Source organism: Brassica napus, chromosome C3 (genome assembly GCF_020379485.1).
Source record: "Brassica napus cultivar Da-Ae chromosome C3, Da-Ae, whole genome shotgun sequence".
NCBI classification, from domain to species: Eukaryota; Viridiplantae; Streptophyta; class Magnoliopsida; order Brassicales; family Brassicaceae; genus Brassica; species Brassica napus.
The window spans coordinates 40,495,168-40,516,018 of NC_063446.1; the positions used below are offsets into that span (position 1 = coordinate 40,495,168).

At 37.0% G+C, this 20,851-nt stretch overlaps 3 protein-coding genes, 1 non-coding gene and 1 pseudogene across 4 annotated transcripts; 3 read left to right on the forward strand and 2 right to left on the reverse strand.

The window, feature by feature from the left end:
• The first annotated feature begins 5,185 nt into the window (after nucleotides 1–5,185).
• Nucleotides 5,186–5,311, forward strand: LOC125584903. Its single transcript, XR_007321808.1, has one exon. It is a non-coding gene; the product is annotated as a small nucleolar RNA snoR86 (small nucleolar RNA).
• Nucleotides 5,312–14,730: 9,419 nt separating this feature from the next.
• Nucleotides 14,731–16,082, forward strand: LOC106422799 (glutaredoxin-C1-like). The gene is made up of 4 exons (XM_013863596.3): nucleotides 14,731–15,021; nucleotides 15,468–15,556; nucleotides 15,628–15,726; nucleotides 15,801–16,082. The coding sequence occupies exons 1-4, from the start codon at nucleotides 14,918–14,920 to the stop codon at nucleotides 15,869–15,871; spliced, it is 363 nt and encodes a 120-aa protein (XP_013719050.1). The 5' UTR covers nucleotides 14,731–14,917; the 3' UTR covers nucleotides 15,872–16,082.
• Nucleotides 16,083–16,384: 302 nt separating this feature from the next.
• LOC106422798 (diphthine methyltransferase homolog) lies at nucleotides 16,385–17,646 on the reverse strand. Its single transcript, XM_013863595.3, has 2 exons — nucleotides 17,275–17,646; nucleotides 16,385–17,208 (listed from the first exon to the last, which is right to left on the reverse strand). Exons 1-2 carry the CDS (start codon nucleotides 17,579–17,581, stop codon nucleotides 16,502–16,504), a joined length of 1,014 nt encoding a protein of 337 aa, XP_013719049.1. The 5' UTR covers nucleotides 17,582–17,646; the 3' UTR covers nucleotides 16,385–16,501.
• A 209-nt stretch (nucleotides 17,647–17,855) lies between these two features.
• LOC106422679 lies at nucleotides 17,856–19,315 on the forward strand. The gene is made up of 5 exons (XM_013863455.3): nucleotides 17,856–18,020; nucleotides 18,209–18,313; nucleotides 18,494–18,749; nucleotides 18,846–18,923; nucleotides 19,045–19,315. The coding sequence occupies exons 1-5, from the start codon at nucleotides 17,982–17,984 to the stop codon at nucleotides 19,170–19,172; spliced, it is 606 nt and encodes a 201-aa protein (XP_013718909.1). The 5' UTR covers nucleotides 17,856–17,981; the 3' UTR covers nucleotides 19,173–19,315.
• Nucleotides 19,316–19,328: 13 nt separating this feature from the next.
• Nucleotides 19,329–20,282, reverse strand: LOC106422635 (annotated as a pseudogene).
• Between the last annotated feature and the right edge of the window lie 569 nt (nucleotides 20,283–20,851).

A 20,851-nucleotide genomic window follows, 5' to 3' on the forward strand; every position in this document is an offset into this window, starting at 1 on the left:
AATCCGAACCAAAATTGATTAAATATCCTAATTATTCGAAATTTTGGTATTTGAAGAACTGAAACCTAATCCGATCCGAACCGATTTAATATATATAAAAACATCTAGAATATATATGATATTTTTAAGTTCGTTTAAATACTTGAAAACATATACAACATAATCAAACCTAAATATCTAAAATAGTTACAATATACTCAAAACTCCAAAAATACTTAAATAATTATTGATCATCTATCCAAATATTTAAACCAACCCAATTTAAATTGGTTATCCAAATCTGAACCGAATCCTTAAAGATCTGAACTGAACACGAAATCCCAAACAGACCCGAAAATGAACCCGAACGCTCACTCCTAATTTCACTATGATATATCTTATATGTGTCATCATAGGTTACAAAAATATGTGTTATCATATAATTAATTGTATTTTACACATACCATCAAATAAATTTTCTTATAATTAATAATATTTTATACGTACAATCATATAAATAATCACATATATTATATTTTTAAATTTCATTGTGAAATATAAAAAATCATAATTTAAGTTGGTGTTTGAAATTGAGCTTTGTATTGTATTTTTCTTATATATATTGAAAACATTTTTATAGTGGTTATTGGAAAATATGTTAGTAAAAATCAAATTTTGAATAAATGTATATTTTTGAATGAATTTTTAATATAAATTAATTTTAAATTATTATTTTGATTTGAATATGTATATCAAGTAACATAAACCCTTTACTTTTTAATATAATGTAATGGACTTCCGATTTTTTTAATAGCATAAGCCCATTATTTTTTTCCTACTTTATTGCTATCCATGTTTCCAAACAATCCTATTTTTTTTTTAACTGCTATCTATGTTGTCAAATAAAAGCTTAAAGTATTTCTACTTTAATAAGATAGATAGTTTACACTCTGCCAAAACGAGTTACAACTCATGAGGTGATTTAGTTCAGCTCGCTTTTTTGTGAACACGAATTCGATTTTTCAGGCTCATTTAATAAATAAGTTTAATGATTGAGCTTAATTTTGATCGCGAGTTATATGAACAATCTTTAATGAAACATGATTTAACTCGTGAGCTTGATCGTTTATATATATATAACTTCTATTTTTCTCATACAAAAAGATATATTCTATTTTATACATATATATTGATAAATTCCATTTTTCATTTTATGATTTGAATAGAAATTGAATATGAATCATCTGAAGACTCAAACTGATCATAACTTATCTTTAATTTAATTGATTTACCCTCAATGAACTAGTAAGTTGGTTTCATTGGCCCCATTCAATGTTAGTACTGCGACCCAGTTGTGTAATGTGTTCGTAATGATCATGTGTCATTTACGCTGGTATAGTTCTTTTGCGCAGGTAACAAACACCAAGTAGCTGGATGTCTTCTTGTTCGTAAGTTCCTCTGCATGAATTTGAAGTTTGACTTAGCATAAAGGAGACTATAAATTCCACTCTAACATAAGTTTATGTAAGTTATATATATATATACACAGTGAAAACTCTATAAACTAATACTTGATAAATTAATAAATATTAAAAATTAATAAAATTTATTTTCTCAAATTATGCTAATGTAAAATATGTCATAATTCGATAAAATAATAAGATGGTAATATTTCTATGAACCATTATAAATTAATAATTTCTCTATATATATATATATATTTATAAACATAAACAAAATATGTTATTGTTTATTTGTTTTCAAAATGAATTTCATCTCAAATTTTGTTTTTCATTTAAATACTTTATTGAAGTGCATATAAAACTCATTTGTAATCTTATCATACATATTCAACATACATAAAACATATCAAATCATCTAATTAAAATAGATTGTATTCAAATCTATAAAATTTAAATAATATATAATATCACACAATAAAATATTTTGTTCTTCTATTTAAAAATATATGTTAAAACCATAAATTCAAAAAAAAAAATCTTTAAATTAATTTTATAAATTACCATAGTCCAAACATTATTAATTTAGAAATTTGTTACTGTATGTCGTAGTTAGTTATTGATAATACATCCCATTACATGTCTTTAGCCAAAACTCATCCACTAGAAAGATAGCTTATGAGTAAAGAGGATATAATATGGTGTCACCACATAAATCCAAGTTCGACTTTCAGTTGCTATAGTTGATTGTATTTGCACGTTTCATCTGATTCACACGTGCAATATTGATGGATTGACACTGACGTGCACATTTTCGCCTGCATGACTCATTGACTCTCCCTCCTGTACGTATTTGGAGACAAAGCGAGTAGATTCTTGTTTGTATGTTCGATATACAGTAAAATAATAATCAAATATTAGTTTTATTCTACGGACTCGTATCAATTAAAAGAAAAACTAACAACCAAAATGATAATTTTTTTTTTTTTTTTCACTGAAAATTTTATTAAAGCAAAGCCCAGACGGGCAGAGTTTTACACCATAACACCAAGGCCCAAACATGGGCAACACAAACATAACAAAGCCCAACACAAAGGTCCAGTCTATACAGAACTCTCAAGGACAAAGGCCCATCAAGAGAAAAACCGCCGAGGAAGAAACGATCGGACATCCAGCACGTGTTCTAACGCCGATCGATAGAGAAATACGCGTCAAGGTAAGGATGCATCAACTTCCTCCGGAGTCAGAGAGGAGGCGCTACGACGGAGCTCCACAAACAGCAGAGACCAACCAGAGAAGAAGGCCGTTCAAACAGAACCGCCCTCACCCAATCGAAGTCGAGAAACCTAATCTGACAGATCAATCGTTTCATCAGATAAACTCAACCGTCTACAATCGAACCAACAAATCTTCGATTTTCCTGAAAGGTAGACCAGACATCTTTTATGATAAAAATAAGCTTGAAGATGAAACATCCCACGCAAGGGAAAGGAAAGAGCAATCGAAGAGTCGGATCAAGAGTCAGTTGAAACAGAGGGCGACAAAACGATGATCGAACAAAAACCAGGAAAAAACTCCAGAAAAGACTGGAGAGCAAGCCGGCCGACGTCACCGGAGGACTAGTCAACGTCGCCAGAGTCAAAAGCCGGACAACAACTTCCGAGGAGATGGAGCGTCGCCGGAGTCGGATGCCGGTCGGATGAAACCGAAACCGGGGAACAAAAAAGTGAAGATCTCTCTCACTCTCAAACAATCTCTAAACTCTCTGAAAGATTTTTTATTGATAAGAGAGCAAAAGAGTTCGAGACAGAACTCTCTCTCTAGGAGAGAAGAGAGACCCCCTTAAATAATTAGTTTATGATAAATTAGATATTACTGTTTCGGCTGCCCTTCATCTGAATTCTCCATCAACTAGGTTACGATTTGAGTTTAATTAGTTTCGCTACAAACCTGGCTAACACATAGATACGTGGCCTTATTCCATTTATACGAATTACTTTTCATCATAAGTGATGAATTTCAGTAAACTATTAAAAAGTGACATTGGTGAGACATCTTACCAAAATTTGTAGATTGTGTTAAGACTAGAATAAACTAAACCAAATATTGAGTTTTTGATCGAGAAAACGGTCGGATAAATAATGAACTTAAGTATTTTTGCCAAAAAAGCTCGAACTCTTCATTAATCCAAAAAACATATAAACTTGTGTTGACCTAGCCAAATTAAATATAGCTTAAGTCAACACTTAAGTTTAACGAAATCAAAACAATGTCGTTTTGATAAAAAAAAAACAAAATTCACCGTAAGTCTATTGAACTTATACATTTTTTGCTAATAAAAAAACCTTTCACCGGTCCAAAAAATATAAACTTATTTTTGGTTCGGACTTTGGATTCTTGATTTATATATAATTTGTGTCAGACAAAACAAGTTTATTTTTTTGGATCAATGAAAAGTTCATTTTTTAGCAAAATTGTGTAATAGTACTATTTTCACGGTAAATTTTTTTCGTTCTTTTTAATTTTAGCAAAACAACGTTGTTTTGATTTCAGCTAAAAAATAAACGTTGGTTAAGTGAAATGTAATGTTGACTAAAGTTATACCTAATTTGGCTCGGTCGACAGAAGTTCATATGTTTTTTAGATTAATGAAAAGTGTGTAAGTTCAGTACAGTATTTATTTGACTGTTTTCTCAGTTTTGTTTGCGTAAGATTTTAGCGAAAAACCGAAACTTAGCAGACTAATTATATTAGCTAACCAAGTTAAACCGAGAATATCAATTGGGAGTCTCGAGGCTGGCTTATACACAGACAAGTTGTTGAATTGTTTAATTCACTGGGCAGCTGCCCGTAACATTCACGTACCTTCAAAATACCATCTGCCCGCTGACCAGAAAGATAAATTACTTTTAATAGGAAAATGAATCCCCGTTTTCTTTTATTTCCATTTATATTACCATCCACTAGTGGTTTCAGTATCACCCTCTATTGACCTAATTATGAAACCTTATATAAACCAAACCCGCTTTGCATATCCTCAGATAACTTTAGAAGCGTCCTTTGCGTCTCCTCCTTATACTATCTTTTTTTTTTTTGGGCTTCTCTTCCTTTTTAGTTTTAGCTACTCTTTCAACTCCACAGAAGGTGTTGCTTGTCTATATGTTGGTGATGTTTATTGTAGATTTGTAGGATATATAACCTTCATCAAATAGTTGGTTGTTCTGGAAAAATCTATTGAACAATCCAGGTTTTATTAATGTTGTCTATGATTTTGTTCAAGTAGTAGGTTAGCTTCAAAGTTTTTCATATTTGAAATGATAATGCATGTATTATATGAATCAACTTCGAAATCGTTTGGATATGACTGTATGATGTGCAAAAATCTTCCATCCGCATGCCATGTCGTTTTTGTAGGCAGAGCGGCCATCTTTTGCATATATTAACCTTCAAATGCCTTTCATCATGTTTGGCCCTTGGGAGTGTTAAAAGATCGATATTTCAATATCTATTCTCTGTAGTATTGAAATCGATTTTTCACCTTATGGCATACATTACCTCTCTCTCGATATCTAAACATTTTTATATAAGTTTATTCTCATTATCTCTCTTTTTTTTGACAAAGGGTTTTCATTAATCGAATACCGGTAACTAGTTTCTTTCTTCATCTTCTAATTTGTTTGTTAGCTTTTCAGTTTAGATATTTTTTGTTTGCTAAATCTTTTGCAATAAGATATAGCCAATTTGCAGAGCAATGACGTCAAAATATAAAATGGCGTGAGTTGCCTTGAAGGTTGGCAATACAAAATAAGCGATTCTCCGTGCCTATTAAGTCTTTCTCATATTGATCGTGGCCTCGAACAAGTCGCTACATTCATTATCATTTTTTTCCTTTTCTTTTTGTGCACAACGACATTCATTATCTTGTAATCAAGTATTAAAAAAAACGATGATAATGAAGCAAAAAATAAGAGAAAACTATGGACTCTCTCGGACAAGGAGACATGCCCACCTAAAAATGAATCATTCCTAATTTTAGGAAGAAAAGTCAATTAACATAAATAGAAAAATATCTTATTGATAGTTTTTAATTCTACTCCTATGATTCCAATGAAACATAATTATAGAGCAATTATTCTCTTTTGTGATTTGATTTTTACCATAACTAAGGGGATTATAGCCATAAATAGTTCATAACTTCATAGTTCATACTAAGACTGGTTTCGAGGATGTGATGATAACCACAGACAATTAACATAAATAGAAAAATCTCTTATTGGCAGTTTTTAATTCTACGATCCTATGATTCCAATGAAATTTAATTCTATAGCGGTTATTCTCTTCTCTAATTTGATTTGCACCATAATTAAGCAAGAAAGATGTTCATAAATTCATACTAAGACTGGTTTTGTGGATGTGTGATGATAACCACATGAGGAAGCTTGAGATAGACCAGATTGAGATCACACCTAAAACCTTTATCACATTCAAAAGCGTACCCAGCGATATCTTGATTGCAAGATCATCAACTGTTGCACTCTGCTCGTTTAACCGTTAACGACATTGCTGTCACTAATTGAGCCGGCTCTATTCAGCTGATGAAGTCTATACACCTACAAAACCAAAAACATTCCTTTCAAAAATGTTACTTGTAGATAGGTGTTGATGTGGCAAAGAGAGTAATTGCATGCATACCTGAAAGATGATGGGGATGACAGGAGATCGATACTTAGCTATAAGATCAGCATTAACGCTAAAACCGTATGATAGAATCTTAAAAGGAAAAAAAATTAATATTATACAAATATATATATATATATATATATATTTTTATAAAACAGAACCAATAAATATGTTACACACAGGACTAACACCGTTTCTTAAGAGCACGTTTATCGGCATGTCTTAGCCGCGCCCCTTAGGATAATTAATTAAAAAAAATTATGAAAGATGGAATTAAAACGAAGGCACGTCCTCTAATTAAGCCCACGAAGTCACGCCTCTTAGGGCGACGTGGCACTTCGCTATTGGACAGAGGAACGGTGGAGTCGAGATTCTTTCTTTCTTTCTTTCCTTTCTCTTCTCGGTTCCTCTCCTCCTCGACGACAACGGCGATTTCGAAAGCCGTCTCGGTGGATCTCGTCGACGTCTCTGTTGGTTTCTATCGTCGACGGTCGATCTCGTCGACATCTCTATCGGTTATTCTCTCCCCCTCGGTGGTTCTTCGTGGAAGGAAACAACCTTTTCTCTCTCTGTCGGTGGATCTCGTCGAAGTAACCGGCGATTTCTCTCCCTCTGGGTGGATCTCGTCGAAGGAAACGGCGATTGGTCTCCCTATCGGTGACTCTCGTCGAGGAAGGAAGACGGTGACCTCTCAGTCGGTGGCTGTCTTCGAAGAAGCAAAATGGCTCTGTCTCTCTCGTGGTGACTCTCTGAGACGAAGACAAACGGCGATTGTTTCTGAAGGGAATCGAAAGGTAAAGCGTTTCTTTGCTTATTTCAACTATGCTTGTCTTTGATTCTTGTTCATGAACCGTAAGAAATGGAAAAACTCTAATATTTTTAATTTGTTTTCTGTCTTTGTGTCGTTACATGGATGGATCAAGAGGCATGATCCTGGCATGATCCAGGATTGATAAAGAGCCGTGAAGTGGGCACAATGTTCATGCCACCACGATTGTAAAGGTAAATCCTTTCTCATTGATCTTTGTTATTGGATAAATCCTGGCAATGATTTTAGAACTGGATAAAACCTCTGTCTTAGCTCGGTAATTGCCGGATCGGATCTAGTAAGCAATGAATTTAGAACTGGATGAAGCAATGGTTATTTGGTCAATGATGTTTCGAATGGACGGTAACCAGTTTAGTCAAGTTTGAAATGAAACTGAATTGTTGTTTTGTGTTAGGTTAGGTAATAAATGGAGTGGTTATTGTGAGATAATGGTTAGCTTAGGTAATAAATACGATATTGTTGTGTGATGAATGGTTGTAGTTATATGTCAACTCGTTTATGGTTGGGTGTCTGTGATCAATGCTTGAGCTTTCTCTTCTTTTCTTTATCTCTTCCTTCTCACCTTTCTTATTTTCTTTATCAACGTCCTTGTTGAAAACGAGTTCAAAACGTTTTTTCTTTCTCAGCTTTATTCTTTTCTGTCTCTCATCCTTGAGCTTCCTTTGGATATGGATTCCAATCCATCTACCCACAGCTCTAAATTTGTTGAACTACTAAATAGTCAACAAAGTATCTCCTTCGGTAACTATGAAGATAGTCACGAATTCTCTTCATCACAACCTTTCTCTCTTCACACTCAAGGAACCGAAGATGGTGGCGAGACAGCTTCAGATCGTAGAGAGCGAAGGAAGTGGACGCCGCCTGATGATATCTTGTTGATCAGCTCGTGGTTAAACACGAGCAAAGATCCTGTGGTTGGCAACGAACAAAAATGTGGAACTTTTTGGAAAAGAGTTGCCGCATACTTTGCGGCAAGTCCTCAGGTTGCTGGCTGCAAAGAGAGACAGTTTGCCCATTGCAAGCAGTGTTGGCACAGGATCAATGACGTTGTCTCCAAGTTCTGTGGTGCGTATGCAGCTGCTACCAGAGAGAAAGCTAGCGGCCAGAACGAGAATGATGTTGTGAAACATGCTCATTCAATATTCTACAACAACTACAAGAAGAAATTTACTATGGAACAAGCTTGGAATGAACTACGCAACAACCAGAAGTGGTCCGCCCTTATGACTGCTAAAAAGGATGTAAGCTCGAAGAAGAGGAAGTGTAAGGATGGAGCTGATTCAGAGACCTCTCAAGCTACAGAGAACAAGCGTCCCGCGGGTGTGAAGGCCTCAAAGGCAAGTGGTAAGAAGAAGGTGGTAGACGAGAAAATTGTGGATGAGTTTGAGACAATGTGGACGATCAAACAGCGGGATTTGGCCGCTAAAGAGAAACTGTCTAAGATGAAAATGCTTCAAAGTTTTTTAGGAAAAAATGAACCTCTTGCTGACTATGAAGAATCAGTCAAGATTAAGCTCATAAATGACTTGTTCTAAATTAGGTTTGTTGTTTTGTTTCATGTTTAGGTTGCTTGTTCTTGACTGTTTTTGTTGTGATGCAGCTTCTTGTAGTGTTCTTGTTCTGATTTTTATAAAATGTTTTTGTTCTTCTATGTTTAAACCCTTCTTGTTCTTGTGATGCAGAGTGGAGTGCTCGCGTGATGAAGAGTGGAGTTCAGGTCTTGTCGTCGAGTCTTTTGTACTCTTCTGTCACGAGAGTGGAAGAGTGTGTGTTCTTCTGTTGGGTCACGAGTCTAGTTATGTTGTGTCCGTGTATCTCAAGTCTTGTATGTTGTTTTGTTTGTCACGAGTTGTGTCTTGTAGTGTTGTATCTTGTCAAATGTTGTAAGTCTTGTTGTGTTGTGTCACAAGTCTTGTAGTGTGGTGCCATGAGTCGAGTCTTGTGTTATATAAGACATTAGCTTATGCAAACGTTTTCTTTCATAAACTCATCTCTCCTTCTCATTGTCACAAAGATCATCAACATTATATAATTATATAATATAAAAATCTATATAATATAAAAACTATAGAAATTCTATATAATACAAGATCCTCAAATATTCTAATGTTCGTCTATTTTGTTTCAAGATTCTCAAACATCTCATGGCGTCTTCTTCTCATAACGATTCTGAGGATTCGTTGGATGAAAGTTTCGATCAATATTTTGATCAATATTTTGATCAAACATTCGAGAATCTGGTCAATGCTCACGGTGATCAAGAAAACGCTAGAAAGACAAGGAAAAAAAGAGTTTTTATCGAACGAAATCGCGAAGAAAGCCATCTCCGGTTATGGAATGATTATTTCAGTGACACTCCAACATATCCAGAAAATCTATTCCGACGATGATTTAGAATGAACAAGCCATTGTTCATGCGTATTGTTGAACGCCTCTCCAATGAAGTTCAATTCTTTCGTCAAACGCAAGACGTTACCGGAAGGCTTGGTCTCTCTACACTTCAAAAGTGTACAGCAGCAATTCGTGTCTTGGCATATGGTTCTGCGCTTGATGCGGTCGACGAATACCTCAGGCTCGGTGCAACCACGGCTCGGTTATGTGTGGAAAATTTTGTGGAAGCAATAATATATTTGTTCGGCGATGAGTACCTAAGGAGACCAACGCCGGATGATCTTCAACGTCTACTTCATATTGGAGAGCTTCGTGGATTTCCCGGGATAATAGGAAGCATTGATTGTATGCATTGGGAGTGGAAAAATTGTCCCACCGCTTGGAAAGGGCAATATTCTCGTGGTTCGGGAAAACCCACAATCGTTTTAGAGGCGGTTGCTTTATATGATCTCTGGATATGACATGCGTTTTTCGGACCTCCAGGTACCTTAAATGATATCAATGTTCTTGATCGCTCACCTGTTTTTGATGACATAATAAATGGTCAAGCTCCGAAAGTGAATTTCTCGGTGAACGGAAATCCTTATTCAATGGCTTACTATCTCACCGATGGTATTTATCCGAAATGGGCAACCTTTATCCAATCTATTTCACTACCACAAGGTCCGAAAGCGGCTTTATTTGCTCAATGTCAAGAAGCTGTCAGAAAAGATGTCGAGCGTACTTTCGGAGTCTTGCAAGCTCGATTTGCCATTGTTAAAAATCCAGGACTTTGTTGGGATAAAGTCAAAATAGGGAAGATTATGAGAGTATGTATCATACTTCATAATATGATAGTAGAAAATGAACGAGATCAACACACTCAATACAAGGTTTCGGATTTCCAACAAGGAGAAGGTAGCGGAAGTTCACATGTCGATCTCACATATTCAACAGATACCCATACAAAATATCGCCAATTAGATGGGTGTTCGAATAAGAATTCGTGATAAACAAGCGCATCAACAACTGAAACGTGATCTGGTTGAACTTATATGGAGTAAATTTGGACGTGATCAAGACAACAACTGAAGTATAATGCCGCTTTCAAATTATTATCGTTTATTAATGTTATCTTTATTTTCATGTTTTATGTTTTTATTTTAAAATCTATGTTTAAAATGTTATGTGGGACTTTGCTTTATTTAATAAATAAATTTTATCTTTAAAAAAAAAATATGGTTTAAAATTTAGTTTAATTTATATTTTTAATTGTTAAGAACCTTAATTAAGATACTACCAATAAACCACTATAATTAAGTGTATCTTAATAATGTATCTTAGCTTAATGATAATCATTAAAAATTCATTAAGGCCCATCTAAGAACCACTTAAGGGTTTTGCCTATAAACATGCTCTAATGCTCTTAATTAAGAACCTCTCAATTTTCTCTTTCCTAATTTTCATTTATTTTAATTATTTAATTTCTAGAAACTCGTGTTAACATACGAGCGTTAATGCTGCTCTAAGACCACTATTATCCCTAGAGACCCAGTAGGATCTCTTAAACACATGTTTAATAATAAATGTGTATTAAGAGTTTTAGTTAAGAGACCCTTCAAATTTTGTCCTCCATTGCAAGTTTCTTAAGTAGGGATTCTTAAAAAAAATTATTAAACATTATCTTAGGAAAGATAAAATTTATTTATTAAATAAAACATAACAAAAGACAACATATTAAACATAGATTTAAAAAAAAAACAAGAAAACAAAGATTAGTAAAATAAACGAGAAAAAATTGAAATAAGCATCTGAGCTCAGTTGTTGTCTTCATTACGTCCAAATTTACGCCATATATGTTCAACCAAATCAGCTTTCAGTTGTTGATGCAGTTGTCTATCACGAATTCTAGTTCGAACACCCATCATATTGGCGATAGTTGTAGGGATATCTGTAGAATACGAGAGATCGACATGTGAACTTCCGTTTTTTTCCTTGTTGGAACTCTGAAACATCAAATTGAGTGTATCCATCTCGTTCGTCTTCTACTATCATATTATGGAGTATGATACATGCTCGCATAATCTTTCCAATTTTGACTGTATCCCAAAAAGTGCCGGATTTTTAACAATGGCAAAGCGAGCTTGCAAGACTCCAAAAGCACGCCCGACATCCTTTCGGACAGCTTCTTGACGTTAAGCAAATAAAACAGCTTTAGGCCCTTGTGGTATTGGAATAGATTGGATAAAATTTGTCCATTTTGGATAAATACCATCGGTGAGATAGTAATACTCTCTTCCGTTGACATAGTAAGTGACTTGCGGAGCTTGACCCTTTATTATGTCATCAAAAACAGGTGAGCGATCAAGAACATTGATATCGTTTAAGGTACATGGAGGTCCAAAAAACGCGTGCCATATCCAAAGATCATATGAAGCAACCGCCTCTAAAACGATTGTTGGTTTACCTGAACTACGAGAATATTGTCCTTTCCAAGCTCTGGGACAATTCTTCCACTCCCAATACATACAATCGATGCTTCCTATCATCCCGGGAAATCCACAATGCTCTCCAATATAAAGTAGACGTTGAAGATCAGCCGGTGTTGGTCTTCTTAGGTACTCATCGCCGAATAAATTTATTATTCCTTCCACAAAATGTTCCACACATAACTTCCACACATAACCGAGTTGTAGTTTCACCGAGCCGAAGGTATTCGTCGACTGTATCAGCCGCAGTACTATACACCAAGACACGAATAGCTGCTATACATTTCTGGAGTGTAGAGAGACTAGACCTTCCAAGACCATCTTCCTTTTGCCGAAAGTATTGAACTTCGTTGGAGAGTCGATCAACAATATGCATGAAAAATCGCTTGTTCATTCTAAAACGGCGTCGAAAAAAATATCAGGATATGTTGGAGTTTCACTGAAATAATCATTCCATAACCGTGTGTGACCTTCTTCACGATTTCTTTTGATATAAACTCGTTTTTTCCGTCTCTTCGTTTCATCTTCTTGACAACCATAATCAACGAAAAGATTCTCGAATGTTTGATCAAGCTGTAGATCAAAATATTGATCAATATTTTCATCATCTACTCCTTCATAAGTGTTATGGGAAGAAAATGCCATGAGATGAAAATTGTTTATAAAACTTGAGATGGAAGAAAGAGCTTGAGATGTAACTTGTGTTTAGATAAATATTTTGAATCGTTTGATCTTATGTTTTATCCTGTGTGTAGATAAAGAACTTGAGAGGGAAGAAGGAAGTAAGAACTTAAGAACGTTTGATCTTATGAGAAGAAAGAGCTTGCATACACTTTCATTTATACAACTTTCTAATAAGATAGAACATTTGATGACATGAGCATACAAGACACTAAAATACAAAACATGTGACATGAGACTACAACATTCGGTGACATGAGAATACAAGAGACTACAAAAAAACAAGACATGTGAGTACAACAGATGATGAGTCTGTGAGACATGTGACATGAGCCTACACACGGTTAATGAGTCCGTGACAAGAGAATACAAGAGACTAAACAACAAGACATGTGAATCGATAATCAGAATCCGTGACACGGATGCTCCCAATACTTGTGCGTTGCATGAGGGTCCAAACCTGAAACAATCAACAACATCAATGAACAGATCAGAACAAGAGAATCATGAAACAGACCAACAAGAATCATCAAACAGAACAACAAGAATCATGAAACAGAATAGCATATCATTCTCATTAATGAAACAAAAGATGAACATGAACAAGAAACAGATTTAGAAGCAAGCACAAGAACTTAAAACAGAAACAAACAACAAACAACACGACCTTGAGACCTTAAAACTAACTAGACAACATGTCATTAATCAGCTTCTTCTTCAGAGCTTCTTCGTAATCAGCTAGAGGTTCCTTTTTGGCTAGTAGACTCATCTTGGAAAGCCTCTCTTTGATAGCCAAGTCCTGCTCTTTGATGGACCACATGCTCTGAAACTCTGCGAGCGCCTTCCCCTCTACCATAGTCTTCTTACCAGAAACCTTTGCTGCCTTAGCACCAGGGGGTCGAATGGTACCTTGATCAGCTTCACCAGTTGCGTGTGAGCTTGATGATTGTGCACTGTCCTCACACTTTCTCTTTTTAGAGGTGCTATCGGTTTTAGAGGTTGAAAGTTCACACCATTTCTGATCATTCCGGAGCTCCTTCCACGCATGTTCAAGGTTGAATTTTTTTTTTTGGTTGTTGTAGAAGATTTCATGAGCTAATTTGAGAATATCATTCTCATTTTGCCCACTACTTTTCTCTCTTGTTGCAGCTTCATAACATCCACAAAACTTGGAGACAAGATCATTGATCTTGTGCCAACGCTGCTTACAGTGGCTAGCTTCTCTCTGTTCAAGGCCTGCAATCTTCGGACTGGCCGCAAAGTATGCTGCAATCCTCTTTCAGAAAGCACCCGATCGTTGCTCATTCCCAACAACAGGGTATTTGCTCATGTTTAACCACGAGCTAATGAGCACAATATCATCTGTTGGAGTCTATTTCCTTCGCTCTCTACGCTCCACAGGAGTGGCTTGACTCTCTTCTACTAAACGAAATTGTGATGAATCTTCAGCAACTCGACTCTCTTCTACTAAACGAAACACACTGTCTTGTTGACTATTTAGAAGCTCAACAAACTTTGGTGTCTGCATATATGGATTATAATCCACCGAGAGACAGATTCGAGGAGACCCAACAAATAACAAACGAAAACAACCAATCAGAACAAGAAGATGCATAATCTAAGACATGCATAATCGAAGAACACAACAACCGCTTATCTTTCTATTTGAGGAGAACCACTGAGCGAGAGGTCTGTCGCCGTCGAGAGAACCACCGAGATAGAGGTCGCCGACGCGAGTCACCGAGGGAGACGTCGCCGACGATAGCAAAGCCACCGAGAGGGATACAAATCGCCTTTCGTCGGAAGAGAGGATGAGAGAGAGAGAGAGAGAGAGAGAGAGAGAGAGAGATGCAACTTCGATCGCGTTTAACACGTAACCGAACCTCCACCCTCTCATTTGTTGACGCGTGCACGGTAAGATACTTTGCTTCACGGCCTTAATTAAGAGCAATGTCTTCTGCTTTCTTCTCTTTTTTTTTTAATTGTAATTAATCCTAAGAGACTTACTAAGCACCCGCGATAAAGATTCTCTTAATAATCTCATCTCCTCTAGTCCTCTGTTTCAAATATCACCGGTCAAATCAATTTCTTCATCTTTTCATTAAGCACGGACCGGTTAGGAATACGAAGCGGGTCTGATTCTAAACCCAATCTCCTTGTATCCCCAACAAAAACCCCGGATAGATCAAATAAATACTAAATAGATAATGGGACCCTTAAAATAAATAAATACTTTTTTCGTCTTAACGAAAGCACAAAAGTAAACGATTCTTTCTTTCTTTCTGTCTTCTCACAAACTAGAAAAGTAGACGATAAAATTCTTTGAACAGCCAGCAAGATTGCGCACGAAGCTCGAGCGAAAGGCATCTGTAGGAGTTGTTCTGTCCGATTCCTTCAAAGAATATCTACTGTTCAGGTAAGAGGAAGAGATGGGTTCTATGTTCAGTGGAAATCGATTGAACAAGGAAGAGATGGAGGTTGTCGTGAACAAAGCCAAAGAGATCGTCTCCGCTCACCCTGTCGTTGTCTTCAGGTTTGAAATTTCTCGTCTCTCTTTTTTTTTTTTTTTCGTTTTTCATCTGTGATGCTGCGTTGATAACTTGCGTGTTATGTCTCTATCTCTGTCTAAAGCTTCAGTCTTTGCGTTTGCTGTGAGATTCTGCTTTAATTTTACGCAGACATGCCTTTTAGATCTTCGTTGGCTTTGTAGGATTCAGTGGAATTATATCATAGTAATGGAAGATTGATCTCGCTCGTTTTCAAATGGACTAATCGTCAACTGCTTTTGAAATCTCATGTTTTTATTGAGGGGCAAGTCAATGTGCTGCTATAGATGAAGCTACTTAATGTTGATATCTTAGGGTAGAGGTCCCCAAAAGTTTTTCCCTTTGCTTTTATATGTCTACTACTTGATTTACATCTCGTCGTTATAGTACTTCACTTTGAGTCTTGAGGTTTGATCCATGTTCACCATTGCAGCAAGACTTACTGTGGTTATTGCCAGAGGGTGAAACAGCTGTTGACACAGCTAGGTGCAACTTTTAAAGTACTTGAGCTCGATGAGATGAGTAAGAAACCCAAATCCCTGTCAACCTGGGATTATTATATGGTCCATGCTCCTAAATTTCTACTTGACTAGGTGATGGAGGTGAGATCCAATCAGCTTTATCTGAGTGGACTGGACAGAGCACTGTTCCAAATGTTTTCATCAAAGGCAAACATATCGGTGGATGCGATAGTAAGAGAACCTTACCAAACTCTCTGCACATAAATGGCCGGAAGAACTTACTAAACATTTGGGTGTATTTGCAGGAGTGATGGAGAGTAACAAGCAAGGCAAGCTTGTGCCTCTACTTACTGAAGCTAGTGCTATCTCCAATTAACTCTTCCCAGCTTTGAGCGAAAACTCTGAAACTGGTGTCTTATCTTATAGAGACAAAGGAAGTGAAGAAGAATGTTATGTTACATATTGTAAAGTACCCAAATAAGGAAAGATACTTGTGGTTTTCACTTTGCTTTAAACAAAACAATATAACTGCTGTGTTAATGAAAAACTAATTTGAGTAAAAGTCTCCTGAGTTTCTCTCTGTTGAACCACTGTACATTGCTGTCTTGTTATATCGAAAGAGTGATGCCCAGAAACGTAAGCTTGTGCATTCACTTACTGAAGCTAGTGTACTTGACAAAATCTCTTCCAAGCTTTGATGAACTCTGCAACTTGTGTCTTCAACCAAATAAACGAAACATCCGCTCTCTTTGTTTAGACAAAACCATCCCTGGTTTGGTTAACGAAATTAAGTGATTTGAATAAACTGCTGTAGTTTCCTTTGCTGAGTCACTGGAGATCGCAGGGGTTGTGTTATATAACGAGGATATTGCTTCTGAAGTTGACCAAGTAAATTAAGGACTATGTGATGATTTAACCATAACACAATCTTTCTTATTTGGAAAACATAGCAATTTGAAATTCAACAGTCTAGGCAAACAATAAAAAAAAAAAGGATCAAGCAACTTCAAATCTCAAACGTAGTTTCAGGCGTCCATAAACGAAGAAGCTTATCATAAAACGAGCAAGTTGCCACAAGACTCCGCTTCTGATCTTTCCCCTTATACCAATCAGCTCCATAAGCAAGAGATTCATGCTTGTTATAACTCTCCATCACTTCACCTTTCCCACCACTAACCTTAACTACAGCAAAACCATTATGCATACAAGCTGCCAAAACAACACCGCTCAGAGACGGATGATGCTTGATTCTCCACACTCCTCCCCCTAGTGACACCGATATCTCATTCACAGGCCTAGAAACAGACCTCGTGTCCCAAACCCTCAAGGTTTCATCATAACTTCCAGTGAATACAGAGTAAGGATCACTTGGACTCGGCGAGATGCAGCAAACACCCATCGTGTGAGCTTTGGAATTCTGGAAAACCCGATTGTCCCCGGGACTGTCTCTGATATCCCAACAGCTGAACTTGCAATCATCTGATCCAGTATAGACCAAACTAGGGTTGTTGAGATCAAACGAAGCTGTCCAGACCTCAAAGTCGTGTCCTTTCCATTCTTGGACTGTTTCTAGATTGGAATCACTGAACGAAACAACAGAAGCAGAGCCATCGGATAAACCAACTACAATCGATGTCGATGACTGGTCCCAATCGAGATAAAGACACATTGATGAACTGATTTTTGAACCAGCGACTTCTCTCAGAGAGTAACCTGTTGCAAAGCATGAAACTTTTAAATCAGATCCGTCTTAAAAGACCAAACTTGTAAAGTCGTTACCTTTGGCTTGAGAGTCATCAACCTTGTAAACTCTCAAGCACCCATCAGCATCAGCTTGAGCAAGCGCCAAGCTCCCTCCTCCACCGCGGCTCCAACGGATGTCGAAGACTCCGGTGGTGTCGACTTTATGTAAGAGATTCAAACGAGAATGTTCGATGTCGAATAGATAGACAGAGCCCGATCGAGAGGGGAGATCTCCTTCTTCGAGTGTGTAAGTAGAAGCTGCAAGCAAGTTCGCGTGAGGCTCGTGAGGACAGAACTCTAGTGCGTCTGCGTTTCCTTCGAGGTAGCAATGAGCTGCGTCCATGGCTGCTGATCTCAAGATTCTCAACTGCTTGGCTAAACAGCGAAGGAGAGGGATAATAACAACTAATAAGACGACGAACGACGTCGTGACGAAAATCAAAAACAATTTGGTTTAATCTAACCGGGTAAAACAAATCATCCGGTTAGGTTAGACTTGACCAGTTAAGATAACGCGCTATTAACAGCGGAACGACGCCGATAGTAATTTGGTATAATCCAACCGGGTAAAACAAATTCGTCCGGTTCAGTTAAGTAAGATTCAACCGGTTCCGACGATTTATTTGAAATTGTTGTGGTCGTCGTCTTCAACCATTAGAAAGCTATTATTGCGGCGGGGAGGAAGATCGGGGATTTATCTTTAGCTTACTGTGGAGACTCGATACTGTATTACTGTCTAATTTATGGAAGCGGTAGAGAAGCCAGAAGAAACCATCCCAGGCGTAAGTTTCTTTTCTCTCTCTCTCTCTCTATGATTCCGTAAGCTACAGACCGGTTAGGATTTAATTGTTCAAATGCATACAATGGATTCGAGTGTGTTCTTTGTGATTGTGATTTAAGAATGTCGAACAAAGTTAGGGTTTTGAAGTGGCTTATGGTTTGATTGATGTTATTATTACATGAAACACAGAACTCTTCAAGATTAGCTGGGAATCCAAACTGGGGAACAGCAACCGTTGTTGGGATATTTGCTGGAATGTTATATGGAGGGAGCAAAGAGGCTTCTGCTTCTGTGGTAATTTCAGATTATTCGTTACTTCTCAGGAATAAGATAGGTTTAGGCGATTCTTTAGTTTACTCGAGTTTCCTTTAGAATCCTCCTTATGATTTCATTTTGTATGCTCGATACTAAAATTAATCTCTTTAAGATATCAAATTTTGAGGATTACCTGAACCTCTTATGGTTTTGAAACAGAGCAAGGATGCAGAGGTGATGTTGAAGATGGGTAGTACACAGGACAAGCGAGAACAACACAGATTGATGCGAGATGCTATGGAGAAACGATTCACCCGAGTCACTCGTGGCTCCCTCATTGGAGGGATGCGTCTCGGGATGTTCACCGCTTCATACTTCAGTCTACAGAACTTTTTAGCTGAGACGCGAGGAGTGCATGATGTTTTCAATTTCGTGGGAGCTGGCTCAGCTACTGCTGCCCTATTTGGCTTAATCAGTACTTGATACATTACCACATTCTCTAATCACATTTTTGATCCAAGATTACTTTTTGTGTCCTAACATGTCCTTATCTCTAATCACAATATGGCAGTGCCGGGGTCTCTTGCTTGGCGAGCGCGTAATGTGATGCTTGGTTCAGTTCTTGGAGCTACAGTCTGCTTCCCTCTTGGTAACTAATTACTCTGCATCTTGACTTAACATTGCTTACAAGTTTTCAATATATGACAGAGAGAGAGAGAGAGTTTTGAAATTGGCTTTGATAGTAAGTGCTAACCGTATTTTTTCCACAGGTTGGTTACAATTGAAGCTCATGGAGAAAGCAAACGAAGGCAACAAAGAAGAGATTAGCCACCATGGCGAGGTCACGAGTGGTGTTGGTGCAGCTATTGAGCGACTCGAACAACAGTTGCGCAAATAAGAAAAGTGAAAGTTCAAAGTTTTTTTGTATGCTAAATTTTCAAGCCGATGGAAAATAAGATAACGAATATAAAACACTCTTCTTTGTAATTTCGTACAATTTTGTGAGTATACAATATCAAAACTGTGATGGTCTTTTTAGCACTTTACATCACCATCACCATGATTCAATAACACTCTTTACTTCATCATTGCTCATACCAGAAGAATAAAGCTTTCTACTCCAATATTTCTACGCTTTCACCACTACTAACCCATACCTCGTCACCATCGAAATGATATTCCACACCTGAATCTTCTTCAGAATCAAACAAATTCTTAAACCCATCTTCATATTCATCAGTCATCACCACCAAGATCACTATTGTAATCATCATCAATGCCTTCATCATTGCTATACTCATCATCCATGCTTTTATTGGCACCTTTACTTCTCCCTTCACGTTTAATTCTCTTTCCATCTTGAACAAGATCTATCAAACGTTCTCTCATCAACCATGTCTCATCTTTCTCCAGAAGATCACCATTGTCATTGTAGGCTTCCACTAGAAACACATAGTCTCTCGTGCCTTTTAGCCTCACAGAGAATAGCTGCTGCGACCACGGAGCAGATCAAGCTCGAGTGCTCTTCCATAAAAGGTATCCACAGTCTTGAACTTGTCCGGATAATCATTGCAGAGTCGATACCTGAAGTTAGGAGGGAAACCAAAAATCCGGACCAGTGTGAACCAGTTTAGACAAAAGCAACCTCCGGTGAGATGACAACATTAGAAGCTTCTGGAGCTTAGTGGCCAGTTCATCAGACTTGAGATTCAGTTCTTGCATGGAGAGGGAAGATGCAGCTGATGTCATACGGACACAGAGTGTAGATAAAGACTTGGTGGCATAATAGTTCATGGGTTTTCGATGCTGAGGTAAGATGTGCATTTGTAGAGGATTTGAATTGGTATGTAATACTTTGGTTTAGAGAGAAGTAAGGTTTTCAACTTGTGCACATCCCAACATGCTTGTCTAGAGATGGACTCCAGACAGTCTTGTGAGATGAACATGAGATGTCAAACGACAAACTTGCGAGTTTCTTTCTCCCGAACTCTGTTGTGCTACACCACATGCTTGGACGAGGTTTCTTTTTTTCCTTTTTAACACCAGACTATTAAGGCTTCCCTTTAATCCATGGTTTACAGATCTATACACTTTATGTATGCATGTTTGGAGATACACCAACAAAAGACAGTAGTCTTATCAATGGTATCAGAGCTCATCTGATTAGTGACAGAAAGATGGAGAAAATGTAGGAAGAATCTGAGATGACAAAGAAGTTTAAGGAGAAAGAAAGCTCGAAGTTGAACTTCTGATATTGTTTGATCGAATTTTGGATGCGAAACGTTTAAACAGAACAAAATAACTTAAATAGAGAAAATTGAGATAAAGGTGTTTCAAAAAAAAAAAAAAAAAAGAGAAAATTGAGATAAATGGGCTTCAGTCTACTTTTGTCGCAGGCCCAAGAAAGACTCAAATATGAGTTCGTATAATATTTTGAATAAATCGTTCTCATTCATCCTTTCAGTCATTAAACTGTTATATATGCATTTTATTTTAAATCACTTCCATTATTCTATATGCTTTTTTTTTATTTAAATCATAGTTGAATGATTGCATAAATTTATATGGCTTTGGGCA

What these genes read in the sequence shown, in the direction of transcription:
- LOC106422799 (XM_013863596.3), top strand. Translation starts at nt 14,918, where the DNA reads ATGGGTTCTATGTTCAGTGGAAATCGATTGAACAAGGAAGAGATGGAG. An exon ending in CACCCTGTCGTTGTCTTCAG is followed by an intron (nt 15,022 to 15,467) that starts GTTTGAAATTTC and finishes TCACCATTGCAG; the next exon opens with CAAGACTTACTGTGGTTATT. An exon ending in ACATATCGGTGGATGCGATA is followed by an intron (nt 15,727 to 15,800) that starts GTAAGAGAACCT and finishes GTGTATTTGCAG; the next exon opens with GAGTGATGGAGAGTAACAAG.
- LOC106422798 (XM_013863595.3), bottom strand. Translation starts at nt 17,581, where the DNA reads ATGGACGCAGCTCATTGCTACCTCGAAGGAAACGCAGACGCACTAGAG. An exon ending in TGATGACTCTCAAGCCAAAG is followed by an intron (nt 17,209 to 17,274) that starts GTAACGACTTTA and finishes GCTTTGCAACAG; the next exon opens with GTTACTCTCTGAGAGAAGTC.
- LOC106422679 (XM_013863455.3), top strand. Translation starts at nt 17,982, where the DNA reads ATGGAAGCGGTAGAGAAGCCAGAAGAAACCATCCCAGGC. An exon ending in CAGAAGAAACCATCCCAGGC is followed by an intron (nt 18,021 to 18,208) that starts GTAAGTTTCTTT and finishes CATGAAACACAG; the next exon opens with AACTCTTCAAGATTAGCTGG. An exon ending in AAGAGGCTTCTGCTTCTGTG is followed by an intron (nt 18,314 to 18,493) that starts GTAATTTCAGAT and finishes GTTTTGAAACAG; the next exon opens with AGCAAGGATGCAGAGGTGAT.